Source organism: Bos taurus, chromosome 2 (genome assembly GCF_002263795.3).
Source record: "Bos taurus isolate L1 Dominette 01449 registration number 42190680 breed Hereford chromosome 2, ARS-UCD2.0, whole genome shotgun sequence".
Taxonomy (NCBI): Eukaryota; Metazoa; Chordata; class Mammalia; order Artiodactyla; family Bovidae; genus Bos; species Bos taurus.
In genome coordinates this window covers 45697726-45720828 of record NC_037329.1, presented here as the reverse complement: position 1 = coordinate 45720828, position 23103 = coordinate 45697726, and the positions used below count along the sequence as shown (strand labels likewise).

Here is a 23103-nt window from a genome sequence, read left to right as displayed (position 1 = left end):
CATATATATGTAGATTCTAGAAAAATGGTACAGATGAAGCTGATTGCAGGGCAGGAATAGAGACAGATGTAGAGAAGGGACATGTGGACACAGGGGAGGAAGGGGAGAGTGGCACAAATTGGGAGATTAGGATTGACATATATACACTATCACGTGTAAAATAGCTAGCTAGTGGAAAATGCTGTCTAACACAGGGAGCTCAGCTCGGTGCTCTATGCTGACCTGGCAGGGGTGGGGAGCGGGGGACAGATGGGGGGAGGGAGGCCCAAGAAGCAGGGGATATATGTATATACACAGCTGATTCATTGTACAGCAGAAACTTAATACATTATAAATAAATTATATTCCACTTTTTTAAAAAGCCACAAGGATGTAGTTTTTATATGAAGTGACTTAACTGTGTAGAAATAGCTGAATTTTCCTAAATAGCTGTGAGGTACCCACATGGAGTATCTCTGGACATTTTTGTGAAACTTGCATGTAAGAGTCTCAGCTAAAAGACTGGGTTCATGGGCCACCATGTTTCTCTTGATCCTAAGCTTTTTCATGCTGAGGTTACAACTTTCAGGTCACTGAAGAAGCCTGAATTGTGCTGTTCTGTGTTACTTAGAGATGCTGCTACCACAAATAAGGCCTTTTTTTTTTTTTTTTTTTTTTGCTGTTTTCTTTAATTGTTGCAATAGCTGAATCTGGGGTCATCTGCACAACAGGCCTCTGTGAACAAGAGCACACCTTGCAAGGTGGATGCTGGATTAGGAATTGAGGCTTGGGGCTACAGAGGCCACAGAAACAAACTAGCCCTATTATCAGAATTAACTTGGGACCTGAGACTGTATCATACTGTTATTACTGAAGGGTTGAAGGAAATCCCCACATTTTCTATGAATTAATCCTAGGCACTATGGTGGCTCTTTCTGTTTATGATCAAATTACTTATTTTAATTACACTCCACTTCCTTCTTGAGACTTGAAATCATCATGAAAAACTTTTATATACACAGATGTATCTTCCCCCAAGAAATTCCAACTTCTGCCAAGAATTCCAAGGCCTACCCATCCAGGAAATGTGAGGCCAGATTCTGTAATCAACTCTATTAAAGAAAAATAAACAGCTAAATCAGGAAGTAGGTAATGAAAGGCAGCTCACATTTTGACAAAGACATGGTTACTTTTTTATTTGAAGAAACAAAAAAAAGTATGTTTTAATAAATACTGCAGAAACATTGACCAAACAAACATACAAAGTGACTTCAACATTTAAAAAACTGCAACGAAAGTTCTGCTTTATAACAGTTATAACTTATTTTCTTTTTACAATATTTAAATACAGAAAGCACTTGCCAGCTATTTTGTAATACTGCCCAAAGCATAATGCTGCATTAATCAGAGCATATCATGTTGGTAAAACGTCTGTATTTCTTGGGGAAAATGACTGGAATGGTATTTTCTTGCAGAGACAAAACAAAGTGCTTGTAAGACACAGACTGAGTGTTGTAATTACCTTAATCTCCTCTCCTGCCACAACTGAATGGGAGCACAGCTTCAACACTTCAAAAATGAAGCTTTATCATTGGAAAGAAAGCTCGTTTTCAACAAGCGCCAACAATAAAAAGGTCGGATCTGGTTTCTTCTCTGAAAGAAGCTCTAAAAGCAACTGGTCAAAAAATATCTGTAAACTATTTTAAAGGCTGATTATTTTATGTAACAGTAGTGATCAAGTATGGAACACGGCCTTGGCAGAATCTGATTGAGGTTTAGCAATCACTCTCTAGAATAGTGTAGGACTGACATTATATAATTTTCCTCTAAGGATTCTCAAAAGCATGGAACAGAGGGCCACTCTTATCATGTTCATTGAAAGATGTTGAAATAAGCCAACCGATTACCAAATGTTGCCAACTTTTGGAACTTCATCCCAAAATAGGCCTTTTGCTTAGTACTTTTGGTTTCTTATCCAGACAACTTAACTCACAAACTGTGCTTTCTGCTACTATCCTTCATTCGTTATCTCGTCAGGTGAAAATATCAATAGTACCTACATTTTTTTCCCCCTTGGATCATTCTATGACGTCATACCAAGACACCTTTTATTTGACTTTGCATTTTTATCAACGATGGCAAAAAAAAAAAAAAAAAAATCACACACCCTCTTTTCTAAACAGCACACAAAAATATCACATTGAGCAATTTACCACTTTTTAATGACAATCACAAGGATGAACAGAACCATCAGACTGAATAAAAATGGACACTTTTCTTCTAGTTGACCTATTCAATCTTTGTAGTGCTGGTCTGTGCACTTTGCAACACTGCAAAAGCCTTCCTTGAGAACCATCTCGCTCAACTATCTTCAGGACAGCAAGATTTCAAAGCCTCACCAACTTTTCCTCTGGATATCCCGTGGGTCCTGATACAATTTCCATTTTAATGATGAGCTAGGAGAAAATTAGATCACATCCTCTAGAAAACTAAACGCTAAGGTCACAGTGCCAGTTCCCCAATGAGGATGGTATATTAATATATACTTTTTTGTAAAGGAGATTAAAACACTTAAAAATTAAATCAAAGTAGAGATCCGTGAATAGATTCTAACAAAGAAAACAAACACGCAAGCACCATTCAGAGTGTGATTTTTCTTCTTGGAGGTACTCGCATTTCTCTTCTTCAACCTCTAGCCCATCTGAATCTCTCTTTTTTGGCATATTTTTCAAGTCACATTTCAAAACTCTTCAATGAACTCACTTCCCACCACTTGTTCTACATGCCAAATCTAAGGACAGGTTCCTTCCAAATGCCTCCTAAGCCTCCAGAACATGTGACTTTGGCTGTGCACTTTGTTCAGACTTCACCTTTCTGTTTTGTTGGTGGTGGTTTTTACACTTAATTTCCTTGTCCTCATAAAAAAATAACCGAAGATTCACATCACAGTACAACTCTTGGCTTTGTCCTTTCGTAAGTCTGTAGCCACTGCCGAGAGTTCTGGTCTGCTGGGCATATGTGAAATCCGCTTTGTCGCCCTCTGCGATTTGTTCCGCTTAACGTTTTTATTTGTCTTGTTTACACATGCCAAAGTGGCCACGTGAAAAATGTCTCTGACGCTATTTTCTGACTGTAAAGCTGAGCATTCAATGTAAGTAGCTGCTCCAATCTGTTTGGCCATATTTGCTCCCTGTGAAACAAAAGGGATTGTGATCAGCAATAAGTCTCTGGGGAAAGTTAGAAAGTATATTCCAATACCTCAGAATTATAATGCATCACAAAATGTTTTTAATATGTAATTGAATTTTTAACATTTTAACTGCCTTCTTTATTATTGCATAAATATTTGCAGTCAAGGACCAGTCTCAAGATGTTCAATTATCATCACTCAGTAGGCACTGCTTGACTTCCCAGAGGTGCTAAAGGTTGGCCTAATGACACTGGGTTATCAATAAACAGCCCAATCATCAGGTAGTCAGTATGGGGTGTTGCCAGGAAGTAGAAGTTTTAGGAGGTGATTTATCTTCACTACCAACTGTAACCTAGGGTAACTAGACACTTAGGTCTTCCAAGTTACAGCAGAGTATAGAATTACCCAGAGAATCTTACTGCTGGCAAAGAGTGAAAAAGCTAAAGATCATGGATGTAAATGCTGCATTTTTCACACAGCTCTGGTAGTCATCTGGCTCTTCCATCCTATTTCACCACCTCATGGGGAACTCAACTTTTCTTTTCTTGAGTGTAAATGGCACTCATGGAGTAGGAAACAGCAACCCACTCCAGTATTCTTGCCAGGAAAATTTCTGGCAAAATTTCTGAGCCTGGTGTACAGTCCATAGGGTCACAAAGAGTCAGACATGACTGAGCAACTGAGCAAATGGCACTCAAGGCTAATAGGCTGTACAAAAAGCAGCCATAAGAGAATTTAGAATCAGTTTTGAAACTTAAATGATTAAGGGCCAAAACAAATTGAGAAAAGGAATAATACTGTTACACATCTATAATTTAGGAGACATAAAATATGTAATTTTTAAATGTGGACCAGACAACAAGGGAACCCAAGAAGAGCATGTCTACATCAAAATAACTTATTTAAATAGCCAGAATTGTGTTAACTAGAATGAAAGACAAAGAAGACCACAGTATGATTGGTCAAACAATGAATAAATAGAAATCTAGCTATTTCAACAGGAACTGTCTTTAGAATTTGTTTGGAAGTTTTAAGAGAATGAACTTTAAAACTAATCCTCCTTCTTCCTAAATACTTGGGAGAAATGCCTGCAGGAATGATGAAACTCTAAAAGACGTTTTTTGGGGGGGTACTCTATTTTACTGACAATGGCCTTTTGTAGTATTTTATTATGTTGCTGAATGTAAAATAAGATTAACTCTCTTTAAGAGTATTACTGATTTTGACCACATTCTCTCTTAAATCTATTTAACTTTAAAGCCAGTGAGAGTTGCAGAGAAATACAAAGGGTTGAATATGAGCCACTGTTTCTGCCCTCAAGTAATCAAGTATCACATGATTCTTCTGCTGAATGACAGAACATTTTAAAGGGTTTTCTCTCAAATTTGCCTTATGTATACATGTACACATATGAATCCTTACACAGTCAATTGCTCAATGTTGGAAAGCTTTTTGAGAAACTCACAATCAAAATATCACCATAATTTTGGCCCAACCTTGTCCCGGATCACTCTGATGCTCACTGGGCAGTTTTTACATTAATCTGAGCAATGGACTGCCAGGAAGGGGCCTGGATGTTTTCTGTGAAGCCAGAGGCACAGACACACCAGCCCCTTCCACCTCTGTTTACAGATGGGCACAGTCTGGACACAGGGAGCTCATTCTCCATCTCAGGAGAGGGACTTGCACTTGGTGGTGACCCTTGGTTGACCCTGTAGAAAAGTAGCTACTTTTTAGTTTATTTATTACAAGTGACGTTTCATTTCTGTCACTCTTTATAATCCACATGTGCGCACTGACTATATACATACCTGGTCATAGGACACCGGGGTCTGCCTGTGATTTGAGAGCTCTACTAATGTACTGACATCGGTCCGAAGATCAGATTTGCAGCCAACCAAGAGCATTTTGGTGTTGGGACAGAACTCCTGGATTTCACCTTTCCACTATGGGGGAAAAGAAGATGAAGAATTAACAGAGTGCTGGCATCCATACAATGGAAAACAATTTCTCTACTGGCAGGCACTGGAAATAGGACAGAAGGGAGGTTTAAAAGAGAGTGTCACTTCAGATGAAGGAGCAAACTTGCATTTATTTGCCGAGTAGATATTAAACATTACTGCTTTTAAGTATGGGAGAAGGCAATGGCACCCCACTCCAGTACTGTTGCCCGGAAAATCCCATGGATGGAGGAGCCTGGTAGGCTGCAGTCTGTGGGGTCGCTAAGAGTCAGACACAACTGAGCAACTTCACTTTCACTTTCCACTTTCATGCATTGGAGAAGGAAATGGCAACCCACTCCAGTGTTCTTGCCTGGAGAATCCCATGGATTGAGAAGCCTGGTGGGCTGCAGTCCATGGGGTCACACAGAGTCGAACATGACTGAAGCGACTTAGCAGCAGCAGCAGCAGCAGCTTTTAAGTATGGACCCATTGTGTGTGCTAAGTCGCTTTAGTCGTGTCTGACTCTTTGAGTCCCTTTGGTCTATAGGCCACCAGGTTCCTCTGTCCTGACAGAGGAACCAGGAGATTCTCCAGGCAAGAATACTGGAGTGGGTTGCCATGCTCTTTTCCAGGAGATTTTTTCCAACCCAGGGATTGAACCCAAGTCCCTTAGGTCTCCTTTATTGGCAGGCGGGCTCTTCACCACTAGTGCTACCTGGGAAGCCCATGGATCCATTAGGGAACCATACTACTATCTATGGAGCTTCCCCAGTGGCTTGGCAGGTAAAGAATCTGCCTGAAATACAGGAGATGTGGGTTCAATCCTTGGGTCAGGAACATCCCCTGAAAGAGGGCATGGCCACCCACTCTAGAATTCTTGTTGGAAAATCTCATGGACTAAGTAACTAAGCACGTTATTATCTGTTCTCTTTCTCTGTGACTCATTACTACTGTAAGAGACGTGTTGGGTGTTATCAGAAAGTAGCTAAGGCAATTTCTTAATTATTGAGGCATCTCTGAAAGATAAACGTGACTTAAGAAAAATTATATATTCTAACAAGTCACTATGTCCTTGGATATGTTTAGCTGGTACTTCCCAGCATGGGAAAAGTCAACACAAGCAGAGATACGCATTCACTGACCCCACCTAGAAAGACAGAGCAGTCACCCTGCATTGAAATCTCTACTGAGATTTCAGAGACTGGAGATTAGAGTTAACACAGTGGGATCTCCTGCCTTCAAGGAGCTTCCATTGGAGTGGTTGAATCAACAAAGACCATGACATTTGCAAAGGCCCATCTCCTGGGTTATCAGAGAGGCATCTGGTCCTATAGCTCGCATGCCCTCGAGTTAGTTTTATGCTACGTAAGTTATTAATTTAGTCTACCCCAGCCAGTTGTTTCATGGCCCAACAAGAACTCTAAGAACTTCCAGAAATGGCTGGCAGGGAATTCCAGTTGTCCTTTTAGAAGAACAAATGGATGAGTTTTTGTGGTTTCATTTCTTCAAGCTGGAGATGACCATCAGGATGGGAGTCAGGAGTTCAGACAGTTCATAGGACAGCTCTGGCATTGAAGAGGAGTGATCAGAGGTGCTGAGGTCAGGAATCTCTGTCTGACTCTCCCTCCCCACGTTCACAAATATGCGTTCAGTGCTCTAAATTCTGTGGTGGTTACAGAGATGATTACAATGTAGCTGTGTCTTCCAGAAAGGAATTCACAAGAGAGGAGGGTGATGAAGTCATGTCTATAATACTACATAAAAGGGACATCCTGCATGAGTAATTTAAAAGATCTCTAGAGGACACTTCTGGATCCAGAAGTGTGGGCAATAAACTCTAGTCCAAAATACACCAGGGTAGCGAAGGGAGTAATACCTACTTTTCACCAAAGTCCAGGGAATGGCAACCCCTTCTATTCTTGCCTGGATAATCCCATGGATTGAGGAGGAGCCTGGTGGGCTACAATCCATGGGGTCGCAAAGAGTTGGACACGACTGAGTGACTTTCATTTCACTTTACTTCCTCCCTCCTTTCTCCCTTTTCCTCTCCTTCCTCCCTTTCCCCCCAGTATTATTTAGAGGCATCTACCATGTGTTAGATAGCCCTGGAGTAAGAACTAGAAGGTGAATCGGAAAAAAAAAAAAAAGAAGAATAAGATCTCTCTAGCTCTAAGTCACTCTAACCTCTTTGATATTCAAGGACTTAAAGGATTCAATTAATCTAGACAACCCATAGCAGGGGTTATCATGAGCCTTAAACCTCACACAAACGTAAAATACATTCATTAATATCTCTAAGGCCAAGTCACTCCTCATTTGGTCTTAGCAGACAAAAGCAAAATAAAATAGAAGCAGGGTTTTTCACCATAAATTATGCATAGCCCAATACTACATCACATAAGAACTCCAGTAAATAAGCAGTCTCTTTGATCCACAGACAAGCACGAGACAAGCTGCTCTGTCGTTCTTTGCTGTGTGATGACTCTGCCTCACATCTAGCAATTGTTCACAAGCTTCGAAGGCAGGAAAGGTGTATTCCTGCTGGAATCTGACAGTCCCATCGCTTGTGTTAAGACACAAACATTACTCAACACTGAAACGAGTTAAAAAGCTAAAAAGAGGCTTTCATCTTTTAAGAAATTAGTATTTCCTTGAACTGTGTTTGTCATGTTTAGTAAAGAGATGGGGCTGGGGGGAGGGGTTGATTCACCTTAGATCCTAATTTCATCATGACACACAAGGCCAGTAGTCAAACATAAGAGGGAAAAACAAACTAATAAAAACAGACAAAATACAAGGACACTGCCGTGCTCTCAAGCACATCCTCTGATGAAGCCTGAGTGCATGGAGGAGAAGGGGGCTTTAGAAAGGCTTGACTCTGAAATGTCATGGCATTCAGACCAGGACTGAAGAGTCAACTAGAGGCTGCCCCGCACTGGCGCTTGGACAGGCATGTGCCTTCTCTAGCTATCCTGGGGCTCAGTCCTAGGTTTCTCCTCCCTCTCCTGGCCTGGCCAGGACCAGAGACCACCTGCAACACGGTCCCTTCTTCCTGACCTTCCCCGGGTTCCACACAGAGCTTCCTAGGGCCCTCTCGCCATGGACAAGAGCTTCCTAGGGCCCCCTCGCCATGGACAAGAGCTTCCTAGGGCCCCCTCGCCATGGACAAGAGCTTCCTAGGGTCCCCTCGCCATGGACAAGAGCTTCCTAGGGTCCCCTCGCCATGGACAAACCTCCCTTACCTTTGTCTCCGGACACTAGCCATGTGATATCACTTACAACCTGAATACAACCACTGTGTTTACTAGTGTATGACAACACCCCGATCACAAGTCACCTGGTCTATTGCCTGGAAACGTAGCCCTATTTCTCCCCTATGCATTATATTTCTGTTTCTAATAAATAACATCATTACTGAAATACAGGGTTTTTTAAACTAAACAGCTATGACTGCATTCATTTCAAGCCCTGAATCGAGGTCATATATATAAACCTGAAAAGTAAGCACAGTCTACACATTAATGAAAGAAGGAAGAAAAGAAGGAAGACACACTGAACAGTAACAGAGTATTGTTATTGTGAGTCGCACCACTGCCACCCAAAGTATAACACAGAGGTTCTTAAAAAGGTATTTTGTTTCTTAAAATGAGATCAAATGTTAAGCAGGTTCATCATCAAAACTTAGGTCACATATGAGTGGAAACCCTTTTATAATGTGAGAGTGTCCTTTTCAGTGTTTTAATTGCAGAACATACAGCAGGGTATTAACTGGAGTGTGTGAGCTCCCAGTCAACCAAATGTTTCTAATTTATAATGTAGCCAGTATCGATCTGTGTCATCACTCCCTAGAACTTACCTTTTTTAGGACACTGTCTAGAGTCTCTGGCCTACTGATGTCAAAGCAAATCAGCACAGCGTCCGAGTCTGGGTAAGAGAGGGGCCGGACATTGTCATAGTAAGGAGAACCTGAGAAGAAACAAGATATACAAGTTGTCAGATGAAAATCCCCTTTGCCAGTCATGCATGAACTTTGCCCTTTTGAGCTAAATCTTTGGAGGGTCACATGGCTCCCATCACCTCTAATTCTTGGAAAAGAAAGCAAACAAAAGTCCAGTAGTGTTGGGCTGGCCAAAAACTTCATTCGAGTTTTTGTGTAACAGTCATACGTGCTGTCACTCACTCGCGTCCGACTCCTTACCACCCCATGGACTCTAGCCCGCCAGGCTCCTCTGTCCATGCGATTTCCCCAGGCAAGAATACTGGAGTGGGCTGCCATTTCCTCCTCCAGGAGATATTCCTGACCCAGGGGTTGAACCCAGGTCTCCTGCATTGCAGGTGGATTCTTTACCATCTATAACAGTACTATATTTCTTTCTATAACAAGGCAAGGAAGCCTCACTGTTTGACTTAAATTCAAGGGGAGGAGCCAGGATCTTTAGTGCAAAGAGTAGAGCCCGAAAGGCAGCTGGGTCAAGGGCAGAGCATCTGGGACCCAATGTCCTGAAGTGCAAATCCACCTCTACCCCTGCAGGGGAGGGGCAGGTAGCTTCAGGTCACTGCTTCTTCAATTCTTCACTCATGAAATGAAGACGACGACAGGACCTACCTTGGATTAAGTGAACCTGGGCAGTGCCCGCACTTAGTAAGAGATTAAAAAGTCTTAACTATGGATATGGCTGGGCTGAGGGCTTCCCAGGTGGCTCAGTGGTAAAGGATCTGCCTGCCAGTGCAGGAGGTTGGCAGATCCCCCAGAGTAGGAAAAGACAATCTATTCTTGTATTCTTGCCTGGAAAAATCCCATGCATAGAGGAGCCTGGTGGACTACAGTTCATGGGGTCACAAAGAGTCGGACACGACTTAGGGACTGAGCACACACGCACATGGCTGGGCTACTGCAAGCTGAGTGCAAGTAGGAAGCACCATAACTGGAACTACTTCTTGGGAAGGAGCCCCAAATTCAAGATCATTCTGTAAGTACAATGGAGGCTGAGGGAGAGAAGAAAAGGGTAGGTTCAGCTATGCATAGAGAACCATCGTGAACCTCATCTCGCACCACCCTGTCTCCAGGTTACAATGAGCCATGACCTTTGAGCATGCTTACTTAAAACTTATCCCCAAACCCTATATAGACTCTTCCTGTTACAGAGAATGAATGTAATAACTGCCATACTGAATTCTGTCGCTTTTTTACACAGTTCCATCTCTGGGAGTAACACCTAGGATATGAGACTGAGTTAAATCTAGCCTAATTTAAATCCTAAAGCTTCAAGTTACCAGCCAATTAATTTAACCACAGAACCCTCTTCTAATTATATAGGACATTTATTCTGTTCTTTTAAGAACCCCAAACGATGCGCGATTGCATGAGGCCAATTATAAAATTAAATAACAGTTTGTCATGCTATTTATTTTGGTTTGAAAAATCATTTTCAGTATACTGACATTGCACAAGCACAACAGGAAAATCATTTTATATATATATATATCACTATATATATATATATATAAAATTGACTCCAGCATAGAGGAAAAAACCTCTAAGCTACCAGTCTTTTTGAAACCCCATTTCATTTTGACATCACCTTCCATTTCCAGCAGAAAAACATGACATGTTGTCCCCTGATAAATCAAAACTTCAAAAGTCAAAGACAGGGAAAGAGAAAGACTAAAGAGGCGTTTCAAATAATCTTTTAAATTTCTATCAAAACAAAAATCTTCAGGAGGCTGCTCTTGAGATGTCGAAGTTACTATGTGTGGTTAGGGTGCACCATTCTCTTTTCACAGGATATGGTGGGTGCCCAGTACCCACTGGTTAACCCCAGGAATGCTGTGGCCTTTTCACCAGCAGTGACAATTTCAAGCCAGGTGTGTCTACCAAGCCAGGAAGAAGGGAAATGTTCTAGGCATAAGGAAGGAAAGTGTGAATAAATACAGACCAATCAAAGCCAGAATCAGTCCTGAGTTGCAGCAGTTCCTTGCCCACATCTGGAATCAGGACCCTGATGAAGCAGAGACTGACAAAAGAAAGGTATTTTGCCAAAGTTTAAAGGCTTTACAGCTAAAAAAATAAGCAATCACGCCATTTTAAACAGTAAGACTTATTAGAATAAGGCTGTTTCTGAAAATGACACACTGCAGCTGCTGCCTTTTCAGTCACTCAAGGAAAAAAATATCTGAGGTTAAGAGAAAAATTCACAAAGACTCCATCAACTTCAACATTTTTGAAAGGACTCAGAAACGAGATGGCTTATCACTCTACACAGACACATTGGGATTTCCATATTTGTTCTGTGAAGTTCAGACTTTCTCAATCGCAGCTTCTGTTTCTGAGTCCGAAGTCTAACCTGGGCACAGTTTCTGCCATAAACATCAGGGGATCTCTTTTTCCAAACACAGAATCAGAAAATTCCAGATCTTAAAGTGGGAATTCAAATACCAGCCACATACACGAGGAGTTCCTCTGCTCTACCAAAGTTAGCAGGAGATAACTTGACCCCAAATCCAGAAATTCCCAGCGTTGCAACAATTCAGACTGTTAGAAGCCTAATCAGCCTTCAGAAATCTCCTTTCTTGGAAATCACTCCCACTGGGAAGAAAACTTTGTGGTTACTTTCCCGTCTCCAGCTCACCTGAGTCTCCAGTTCACCTGAACTTTGGAGGACAGAAACTTTGACTAAGATGAAAGCAAGTAAACACTCCTAATCTCTGATCTAAGACTGTGTTACAAAACAGTGAAAATCATCTTTTCCAAACACAAATTAAGGAAAGACAGTTGGAGAATTACAAAGGTACTTAAACAGAGTAATTAAAATTCAAACTGCAAAGAAAATCCAGAGGAACGGTTTTAATTTCTAAGCTAGCACATGTCTGCAGAGACCACCCTGCCCTCCTTTCTGTGTACTGGGTTTCCCTCCCTCTCCAAGGCCACAAAGGGGATGTGGCTTTGTCTTCAGGCCTCCTTCACTGCTGGAGACACGGGCTTCCTAGAATCAAGGAAGCAGCCTCCAGGGCTTAGTGGTGGTGTTGTTTAGTCGCTCAGTTGTGTCCGACTCTTGGGACCCCATGAACTGTAGCCCGCCAGGCTCCTCTGTCCATGGGATTTCCCAGGCAAGAATACTGGAGTGGGTTGCCATTTCCTCCTCCAGGGGATCTTCTCGACTTGGGGATGGAACCCATGTCTCCTGCTTTGGCAGGCGAATTCTTTATCACTGAGCCACCTGGGAAGAAGCCCCCTGTGCTTAGTGATTGTGCCCAAATATCTAAAAAATGTAGACATTGGCCTGACTTTAAAATAAATGAAGTCTGCAACTTAAACCACATTCTTATGGAAGTTTGATTCTACTTTTGTTTTTATTGGGTTTTATATTTTGAATGAAAACACAACGTGTAAAAAATATACAGGTTAAGGTTCATGAGAAATAAACCACCTTGCTTGTTGAGGTTCTGAAGTCATTTTTAAGAGGTTTAACAAGATCTAATTAGGAATGACACTTTGATCTGTCCTATTACTTTTGCTAATGAACAGTGCTTTCAGATCAACCAAGAGTGTCCAAAGGTAGTAATAAAACTGATCTCCACATTTATTAGTTATAAGCATAATTTGCCTAACCACAAGAATAATTTGTCATTAAAAATAACAAGATCACTTATTTATTATAAGGCTTGATAAGGCAAGGTTAAAACTTTTTTTGAATGGAAAAATCCATGGTCTGCTTTTTTTCAGAGTAAAAAGGAAAACTGATACAGATTAAAAAAAAAAAAAAACTGTCCTGCCAGGAAGAATCTAACAATTCAGCAGCTAAGCAGAACCTTCAGGGGAAAAGAAAATATCCAGTTCAACTTGCAGGTTCTTGCTCTGTGTCTAAGCACCTGGAATTCTTGCCTATAAAGCCAAACTACTGCACAAAGCAAGGAGGAAAAGCCAAGCTTAAGAGTGCACAGTGTCATCACAGGCATGAGTGGGATAACTCACCAGCCAAAAAAAAGAAGAAATGAAGAGGAATTCCAGGAATGCCCCTGTGAAGTGAGAAGCAATACAGGGAGGCAGAAGTGACCCCAGAGAAAGAAGCAGAAAGTAAGCCGACGAGACAGGAAAAGTAGCAGCCCCTCCTCCTCCATCCCATCAGAAATGTCTTAAAGCATTCTGTTAAGCCAAACAGGAAAAGATTAAGTTCTACATATTCTTTATTTTAAATAAAGAAGCATGTGAAAAACTTCCAAGGTAACTATAGAACTAAACACAGGGCAAGAAAGAACACTGAATGATTTTGTATTATGCAGAAAAGTACTGAACTTCAGGGCTTCCCTGGTGGCTTAGATGGTAAAGAATCTGCCTGCAGTGCAGGAGACCAGGGTTCAATCCCTGGGTCGGGAAGATCCCCTGGAGGAGGGAATGGCAACTCACTCCAGTATTCTTGCCTGGAGGATTTCATGGACAGAGGAACCTGGTGGTTACAGCCCATGGGGTCACAGAGTTAGAAAGGACTGACTGAGTGACTAACACTTTCATTTTCTTCTTTACCATTTCAGTTAGTCTAGGTACTGAGCTTTGCTTATTGAATAAAACTTTCTCACCAGTGAAGTAGGCTTCATGCACATGTTAGTTCTGATGCAGCATTTCTCTTATACTTTGTGTAACTTTAAGTACCTAGCACTACTCCAAGGTCCTTTCTATTTAAGCGTCAGATCATCAAAGGGAAACTTTCAGAAAATTCCACACCGTAAAGAAACAAGGACACTACATACACAAAATGTGTCCCCAAACCTCGCAAGGACCAAGCTTTGCAGGGCAAAGACTGCAATAGAGCCCTGTGAGGTTCTCTGAGTTTCGGCAGTTTGGCAAACATCAGCAAAGTTCTAAAAGGTTTCTGAATCTTCAGGTCTACCCATCCTTGTCTTCAAGATCATTAATTCTGGGCGAGAGCAGTCTTTCCAGCCCAAGAATAGTCACAAAGTGCCTCACCCAGAAACTACTTTTGCAGATACATACCTGTCTGCTTAAGTCATCTCTTCACAAAGATAGAACACACCATATATGTACATAATTAAATGTATATGTTTGAAGATTAATGCCCAAAAGGGAGGCTTTGTGGAACCTTTTGCAAAACCAGTTCAAAGACTGGGAAGCTTTTATAGGAGCTTGAGAACTCAAAACTCATCTAGTTGAATATTTCATTAATGCAACTTTCTTTATTAAATCTCGAACCTAAAATTGAAAAACTTCACTTTCCGCCATAAGAAATTCCTACCTAGAACAATAAAATCAGGAATACTGCATATTTTGGGCAGAGGAAACACATTCGCTTTTGGTATTTTTTTGTGACTAAGAGAATATTTGTACCCAACAGCAGTTACCATGCGGATGAACTGCCCAGTTTTATAAGATTCTATTTCCTGATGCCATCTCCATTTAAGAGTAAAAGCTCCAATCAGCAATCATCTCAGGAATGTGAATCAAGTCCAAGCAGAACCTTTGGTCTGGCTCCGTTGTAAGTAAGACTGTTGAACTCTTTTATTCCAAGCAGTTTGTACTACAAGCATCATGCCCTCAAACATGCAACAAGTATTCCCAGGAAGGATATTTTGTTTCTTCTATAGGTTAAGATCAACAGAAATTATAAACAGATTTTATGAAAATTTGGGGGGCATTTCTCTATTGCTATAAAATTAGAATAAATTTTAATTAATTTATATATATACATTTATATATATTTTACTTATATAAAAATTCATCACTATTTTCAGTTTTGGGGAACAATGTAGATATGTAGTTACATGGAAAGTCAAAGAGGTAGAAATAAGACTGTTTTTTTGAGCTTTAAATAAAGGTTTAGGGTTAAAATCCCAATCTTACTGAGATACTTTAAAAATATAAGAAATGAAATATTTCACTTAAAGTGGAACTATAGCAAGTCACAGAGCTTTAGAAAGAAGAGCACATAGGCATACATCTAAAAATATTATTTATTATTCAGCAACAACCCATGAGTGAAGCTGCTATGCCACACACTATGTCATCAGGCTTATCTTTCAAAGCCAACGTGTACAACTCCTGGTTGGACTTCTGAGGCAGCTTACCTTCGTGCCACTGAAATTCCTGTATTGTCAAGAGGGTCTCTGAGTAAGGCTGCCAGCATATAGTGGCTGACATTTAAAGGGCATCAGAAAAGGGTGGCGACACAAGCAATTCATTTGGCACAGCCCACCAGGCACCCTGAGCTAACTGGAGGAACTATGGGTCCCCTGGTGTTATAGCTACATGCAAAAGAACTGGATTAATGAGGAAACATCCGGTTATTTACAGGTGGCATCAGAATGACCAATCTGGATGCCTCACCAAAAATGTGCAACTCAGCAAGAAAACAGTTTTAGACAGATATAAACTTTGAAAGATAGAAACCATTCCATAGTAGACAGTTCTCCAAATATAGTTTTAGGTATTTTTTATCAGATATCACCATTCTAACTCAGACCTGTTTTGTCTTAACCCACATCTCTTACAGAGTTTCAGGAAAAAATTCAAGTTAAGAATCAAAGTTGACTTTGAAATTCTAAGCTCCTGGAGCTCATTACTATCTTACGATCTAACTAGTTTTGTGCAGTTTTCCTCTGACTCACAAAACAAGCACCCACGCTTCTTTGGCTTCTGTGTAAACTCTTCCTTTCTTCCTTTCTCTAAGAAGGTTAACTGAAGTTAAAATTCTTCAACTTTCAGAATCTTGGTTTCCTTGCTAGCCATTTAACATAATAAGCACGTTTTCAAGAGGCAGGGATATTACAGATTTAAGAACTGAGTCAACTTGTTAGAGATAAAGAAGAAACTGTGGTGGGCTACAGTGAGTCACAAGTCAGAGGCCTTGGGCTGACACTGCAGTCTTCGGCTCTTCTTTGGATCTTCTTGTTAAGTGAGTCCAGCTTTAGAACCTCTCAGCTCACCCTCTTAAGAACAAGTACTAGACTGTGAGTGCTCTGAGGGCATGCACTGTGCTAGCCAGGTGTTGCACCTCCCTCTTCCAGCTCCCACAGCATTTAGCAGAGTTCAGGCACATAAAAAGCTCTAAAAAATGTTTACCGGTTTCAATTATTTCTATAAGTACTGATGTGTTAATTTGCCTATTAACTGACAAAAAAGGGACCAGTGACCCTTTGGATGCTGCTTTTCTGGATTAATTATATACTGATTACACTGCTGACATTCCCATCCCAGTTAAGAAATATTTCAAAAGTGCTTATCACTGAGACCATTCTTCAAACTTGATGCATAATCTACGAACATAACAATATAGATTTATGGATGTCGAGGAATTTGTCCTCAAAGTCAGGTCACGAGTAATCAAGACTTTGCTCTCTTACCTTTTCCTTTAAGTATAAAAGTTAAAGAATATTACCTTTCCTGTTAATACTGCTAAAAACTAGTACAGGAAGTGTTAATGTTAGCACTCATGGCCTTAAAGAACCTTGTATCAGGACAGGATTCAAAAAAAGTGTATAGGAGTTATCATGGGGGAATATTAGCAGCTAAACTGAGTATTTTAAAAACTAATAATATGCCTTAGATAAAATGTGCATTACCTTGCCTTGGTTAAAAGCTAAAATGAATGATTATTACTCCCTACATCACATGTCTTGAAATTACACTGCAATCAAATCACTTAGGAAAAGATATGGTGATCCTTAAATGGTGGATTTCTATTATTAGTAGGCACTGGCTTCATGCTACAGATTGCTTCTATGCTTGGCAAATGTGGCCAAGAATCTGAAGCACAAGACATTACCCACTGTTTTACAGAAACCCACTGAGTGAATTTAAAAACCAATAGGAGCATTTCTGCAACTTTTAATCAAAATGCTTATCATCAATAAAAAGTGAATATTTCTCATTAAAATAAAGAAATCATAGACCTATGTCTGAAGACTACCTTTAAAATCCCCCCTTTAACAGGATGAATTCACAATGCTGTTTTATTTATAAGAAGGCTTTGCTTCCTGGGTTTTTCTTTTTACATTTTTTTTTTTTTGGAGTATAGCGTGACTGATAATAGTGTTAATAGTGATAATAGTGTGTGGAGTATAGTGATGATAATGTGTTAGTTTCAAGTGTACAGCAAAGCGAATCAGTTACACATATATCCAGGGCTTGTCTGGTGGCTCAGATGGTAAAGAATCTGTCTGCAATGCAGGAGACTGAGGCTCAATCCCTGGGTCAGGAAAATCCCCTGGAGAAGGGAATGACAACCCACTCCAGCATTCTTGCCTGGAGAATTCCATGAACAGAGGAGCCTGGTTGGCTATAGTCCATGGAGTTGCAAAGAGTCGGACACAACTGAGTGCTTAACACTTCACTTCATAGGAATATCCACTCTTTTTTAGATTCCTTTCCCATATAGGCCATTACAGAGTATTGAGTAGAGTTCCTTGTGCTGTAGATAGGTCCCTGTTGATTATCTATTTTATTTATAGTAGCATTATAGGTCAATCCCAATCTCCCCATTTATCCTGCCCACCCTCCATACCCCCCAGTAACTGTAAGTTTTTCTACATCTGTGACTCTATTTCCATTTTATAACTAAATTCATTTGTATCATTTTTTTAGATTCCATATATAAGTAATGTCATATGATATTTGTCTTTCTCTGTCTGACTTACTTCATTCATTCAGTATGACAGTCTCTTAGGTCTATCCGTGTCGCTGCAAATGGCATTTTGTTCTTTTTCATTGTTTAGTAAAATTCCATTGTATATTGTACCACATCTCCTTTATCTACTGCTCTGTCAATGGACATTCAGGTTGATTCCATGTCCTGGCTACTGTAAACAGTGCTGCCATGAACACTGGAGTGCATGTATCTTTTCAAATTATGTTTCCTTTTAGAGGGACTGAAATAACTTTAAGCAGCCATAAGACACCAACTGGCAAATTGCCACCTGTGGTTGCTTTAATTGGTGTGTGCGCTGGGGGGGCAGCTAGAAGCATTTTCTACCTGAGGAGGATCAGGGGATCTATCAACATTAGGGATGCCTGACAAGGGAAATCCACAGCAACCAGATGAAAAGGGCATTTGGGTTCAAGAATCTGACAAAATCGGCTCATCACAGGTTGCATATGGGCCAAACTAAGTGGGGACAAACTCCTTCTCCTGGGTGTATGACCCTCAGCAGGTATGACAATATTTGAATTAAAACTATAATCTCTAAGGCCTCAGAGAGGGCCTGCACACAGTAGGTGCAGAAAGAAAGGGGAGAGAGTCTCTTAATATCTGGTTGGAGGCTAAGCAGGATGTGAATGCCATTGAAAGAACACAGTTCATGTCATCACTCTCCCTATGTAAGAGAAGTTACATGCCTCCTTTTGCTTCTTTCATAAAGTTCTAGAAGGGAAAAACTTTTCTCCAGAGTTAAATTGATAGCAGTTGGAAAAAATAAATGTAGCAAGAGGCATCAGACATATACAGTTATTTTCACAACCTGAACTAAACAAATGTCTTAGTAGGCAAAGAAAATGTCAAATGTTTGTCCAAAAAAAAAAAATCACCCTGTTCAGAAATGTGCAATGAAAAGCTTGAGATGAAACGAAAAACTGTTAATGATTAATTGCTGATGAAATGGCTCTTGTTACATTTATTTCACTCATGAATGATAAACCATTTTTGGTGGAAGTAGTCTATTCTTAGAATCCAAATAGTGCTTCATGACTGTGTTTAATTAACTCACACTTCACCTCACAAACAACATAATGGGATTCTAAATAATTCCCTTATGCCTTTTTTCCACTATATATAAATCTTAATCTAAACTTGCCCTACGATTTCATTACTGGATAAATTTGCAGTGTGATATTTTTTTAATCACAGGTTTTTCAGACCTTCACATTTTAGTTAAATACACGTATGTTTTGTTTCATTAAATAAAAATACAGTGATTATTTCACAACAGACTTCATTTCAGGTAATTATCTTTAATCTGATGAAAGGCAATGTTTATAAAGTTGCCATTCTTTGTGCACAGGTAATTCAGTGATGATAAATGTCAGGGAATCTCATCTCCTTGGAAATGATGCATATGATTATTCATTTGTTCATTCAACAGATTTTATTGGGTGACTATTGTGTGCAAGGTATGAGGCTATGTGTGCAGAGACAACAAGCGGTAGAGTTTGGTTTAAATATTTGAAACTATCTGAAGTGGTATTTATCTGCGCATGTGAAGCATAGCCTCCAACTATAAACTGCCTACATTGTTTATTTCCTAGCCTTTGTAAAGCATGTGTCTTTTTTCTCTTAAAAAAAAAGTCAATTTAGCCCTTTGGGCGCCCAATTTAAAATCTCCTTTGGTGGTCCTGTGACTGGAAGCTTGAGACAAGGAAGGGGTAAATAACCCAACATTCCTTTAAGGTTACCCATGCCCCCTCCCTGCCCAAATGGGTCTCTTTCCTAAATCCACCAGGAAGCAGTGGCTCTGTTCAGAATCTGGCTGGCTTCATGGGTGGTGAAAACTAGGGCGTGGGATGCCAGATCCACGGGGACTAAGAGCTGAAGCCAACCAACATCAGTGAAACAAAAAGATTTGCCTGTCTGGTGACCCAAAGCCAAGAAGTCTACAGATAGGAATGATCCTGCACATTATTTGCTTCTGTATCCTTTTTTCAGATGATGAAACGAGACTCGGCGAGGGAGAGAATCCGAACCTAGATATCCGTGTAAGCAGTAGCTTAAAATCTAAACATAGCTCTTGTATCAAAGACCGAATCAGACTCACAGACCCCCATGTCTAAATCACTCTTATCCTGCATTAGGTCCAAAGAGACTGGGCGAGGGGGGTGACTGTTGGTGTTAATTATTGGTACCATACCAGCTGTCCTGCCCACGATGCATAAAAAATACCATGATATATCTGGTAATTGGAGCCCATTAAGAACTAGGCTGTGTACAAATCTGACGATGGAAATGACCGAAACAAGCATTCCGTCTATCACCACCTTCCCTATAGTTTTGAGAGTGTGTGCAATTCTCAGCATAAAATCCAGTGAGGTTTTGGTTCTGCTACCCTTGGCGAGGTTCCAGAAGAGCCCGACTCTCCAGGGAGAAACAAAATCAGCGCATCTTACTGCAGCCCTCGGAGCACCTGGCAACAACCGTGAGAGTCGCTCGCGCGAGACTTCTCACTTGCCTTTGTGCAGGGACTGCCTCTGGCGACCCTGTCAGTCTGGCCTCTTCCTTGTGCTCTCTAATCGCCTCAGTCCCTCCGGGGCTCCAGAGGTTACAGCCGGGGGCGGTGGGAAGCTCGCACAGCCCACAAGCTTCTACGCGAGGCCCCTCCCAGCTGAGCGCAGGTCCACCTCGCCGGCCTTCCCCGCCCGACAGTAAAGCCTGCGTGCTGGCACTTGCGCGCGCCTCCTCGCCAGTTTCACCCAGGATTTGGCTCGGTTCACCCGCAGCAGCCCAGCTCCCTGCTAAACTCCTAGACCTAAGCTCAGGGGCCTTCCCCGGGCCTTCCCGCTGTCTCCTCCTCCTCCTCCAGAGGCTACACCCTTCCTGGAAAAGGCACTCCTACGCCGCCAGGCACCGCAGCAGGGTCGGCGGGTCCCCGGGTTCCAGCCGGAGAGTCTAGGTGATGTTACCGCCCCCACCGCGCCTGACCCAGACCGAACCCCTAATATCCGCGCGGGTAAGCCTTCCCCTTCGCGGTGTAACCAGCCCTCCCTACAGCTGCGTGCCAGGTTGGTGCGTGTGTGCGTGGGAAGGCGATAACCCGGCCTTGAACCCCAGACACTAGAAAATAATCCACCGTGCCAATAATTCAACTGGATGGGAAGGTCAAAGGCGAATAGGGCAGCCCGCGGCCTCGCACACTGGAGAGGGGTGATGCAATGGGTTAGGAGGGAACGGCGTGGGCCGGAGGACACCAAGTGACCACCGGGGCAGGGGAGCTCAGATCTGCAGGTCGGCACTGAGGCGGCGCGGGCGGCGGGCAGCTAGGAGAGGAGGCCCGGGGACCCCCGCCGGGTGCTGCCCGCGCCGCCAGCGCATTCCTGGCAGTAGGCGTCACGAGCGCCGCGGATGCTTGCGCGCCCCCTACTCTCTCCGCAAGCGCGGAATCCGCACGTAAGTGCGTGGCTTCGGGGGTTTTCTCCCACCTCCCACCACCCTTTCGGTGCTCCCAGCCTACCAGCCAAGCAGCAGGTTAGATCCTGGAGGGGCGCTCGCATCCTAGAGCCAGCTGATACCGACAAGGCGCACACATCCCCCCTAACATTTGGCTACCCTGGCCACCCCGAGAGGACTCGGGCATAGCTCCGCGAGCCAACCGCTCCCCGGACACCCGGCTACAAGCATTTTACATCCCGGGGTGACCCTTTGGGCCCGGAGCTTCCTTTTCTTCCCACAGCTATTGCCCGACCCAATATCTTTCCCCCACCCCCATTCAGAAGGGGCAAATTTTTCATCCATCAGGGAATCCCTCATAAGAAACAAAGTTAACGGAGGAACGCAGAACGGGCGCTGGCGGGTGCCGAGAGCGTGCCAGAAACGCGGGGCCTCGAGACCTTTGCGCACCCCCCTGAACGCCTGGAAACCCGCCCGAGCGCCACGCGGTCAGATGATTCTCTTACCCGAAGTGTCCCATAGGCTCAACTCTATTCTTTGTGTGTCGATTTCAAAACTGGCCGTGTAATTCTCAAACACTGTAGGGACGTAATTCTGGATAAAATGGACAGAAGTAAAGAGGGCAAAGAGGTTATCTTAAAATGCACGACAGCTGCAGTACACCCTTTGAAAATAGTCCCTTTACTCTCCCATTAAAAAACGAAGACCCCCCCAAATCCACACGCACCACATCTCATACTAAACACGCAGATCCTTTCCGAAAGCCCTAACTTCCCTCTCGCCCCACCCGGATTCTCCAAGAGTGGAGGATCCGAATCTCCCAACCCCAGATTCTGCACACATGACCGAACAAGTTTCAGAAGCTAACAGGAGAATGTGTAAGCGTATCCCAACCCCTCCACGCTTCCACCCCACTTTTCCTTTCCCGGCAATTAACCGGGGCGAAAGTAATAAGCGGTGAGAAAGACGGCTGAAAAAAAAAAAAAGAGAGAGAGAGAAACGGGTGAAGGGTGAAAGCCAGGGAAACCCACCTCGAGATGGGGATCCCTTCCCCGCAGCCCGCCCGCAGCCCCAGCCGGCCACACTCACTTCGGGGAAGCAGTCTTTGGCGAAGACGTGGAGTAGCGCGGTTTTCCCACACTGACTGTCTCCCACCACTACTATCTTGCATTTCACGTTCTGATTAGGATCCATGATAGATTTACTGGATAATTTCTGGCTGGCTCTTCTCTCCTTCATTGATCTTGTCTTATTTTCTCTTGAAACAGGAATTTTCACTTAAGAGGAAAAAAAATATATATATATATATGTTTCTTTCTCTACAAAAAGCAGATATAAAAATAAACCGCAAGGGTGGTAGGAACCCCTGAGGCGCCGCGCGGACGAGGAGAGCTAGAGGAGCAGGCTCGTTACTCTCCTCCAACAAGTTTTATGCCTGACTCCAAACGGCGTTTCCCAAGTCCAATTCCGATCCGACTGCTTTGTTTCACGCTCTCTGCGCGGCTTTATACGCCCGGCCTTCCAATCCTCTTTCTCAATGAGAGAAGGAAACTGATCCGCCTCCTCCCCTTTTATGGAGCCTGGGAGACAGCGCCGTCTAGTTACTTGCAGAAAATGTAGACAGTGCGCCCTCTAGGGTGACCATGCGGGATCGATTTCCAGTCCAAAGCTCGGCGACGACTTGAGGACCCAAACGACGCTGTGCTGAAGATTGGGACTGTACAAGTCCAGGAGGAAGTGGGGAACGGAATTGTCTGTGCATATTGACTTTTATTAGAATTTCTGGATAAACGTTTTCATGGGGGCTGCTCTAAGGAAGCCTCGTGAGCATTTATGAAAGCAAAAACATTTCTTACCCAAAACATCGTTATAAAACACTGAAAGCAAATCT

The 23103-nt window shown here is 42.4% G+C and overlaps 1 protein-coding gene across 1 annotated transcript; it reads right to left on the bottom strand.

Annotated features, from left to right (window-relative positions):
* Positions 1–1148: 1148 nt before the first annotated feature.
* Positions 1149–22690, bottom strand: RND3 (Rho family GTPase 3). The gene is given in 5 exon segments (NM_001191158.3): positions 1149–3169; positions 4981–5115; positions 8969–9078; positions 21719–21806; positions 22302–22690. Coding segments are annotated over 5 exon segments (735 nt in total). The 5' UTR covers positions 22452–22690; the 3' UTR covers positions 1149–2917.
* Between the last annotated feature and the right edge of the window lie 413 nt (positions 22691–23103).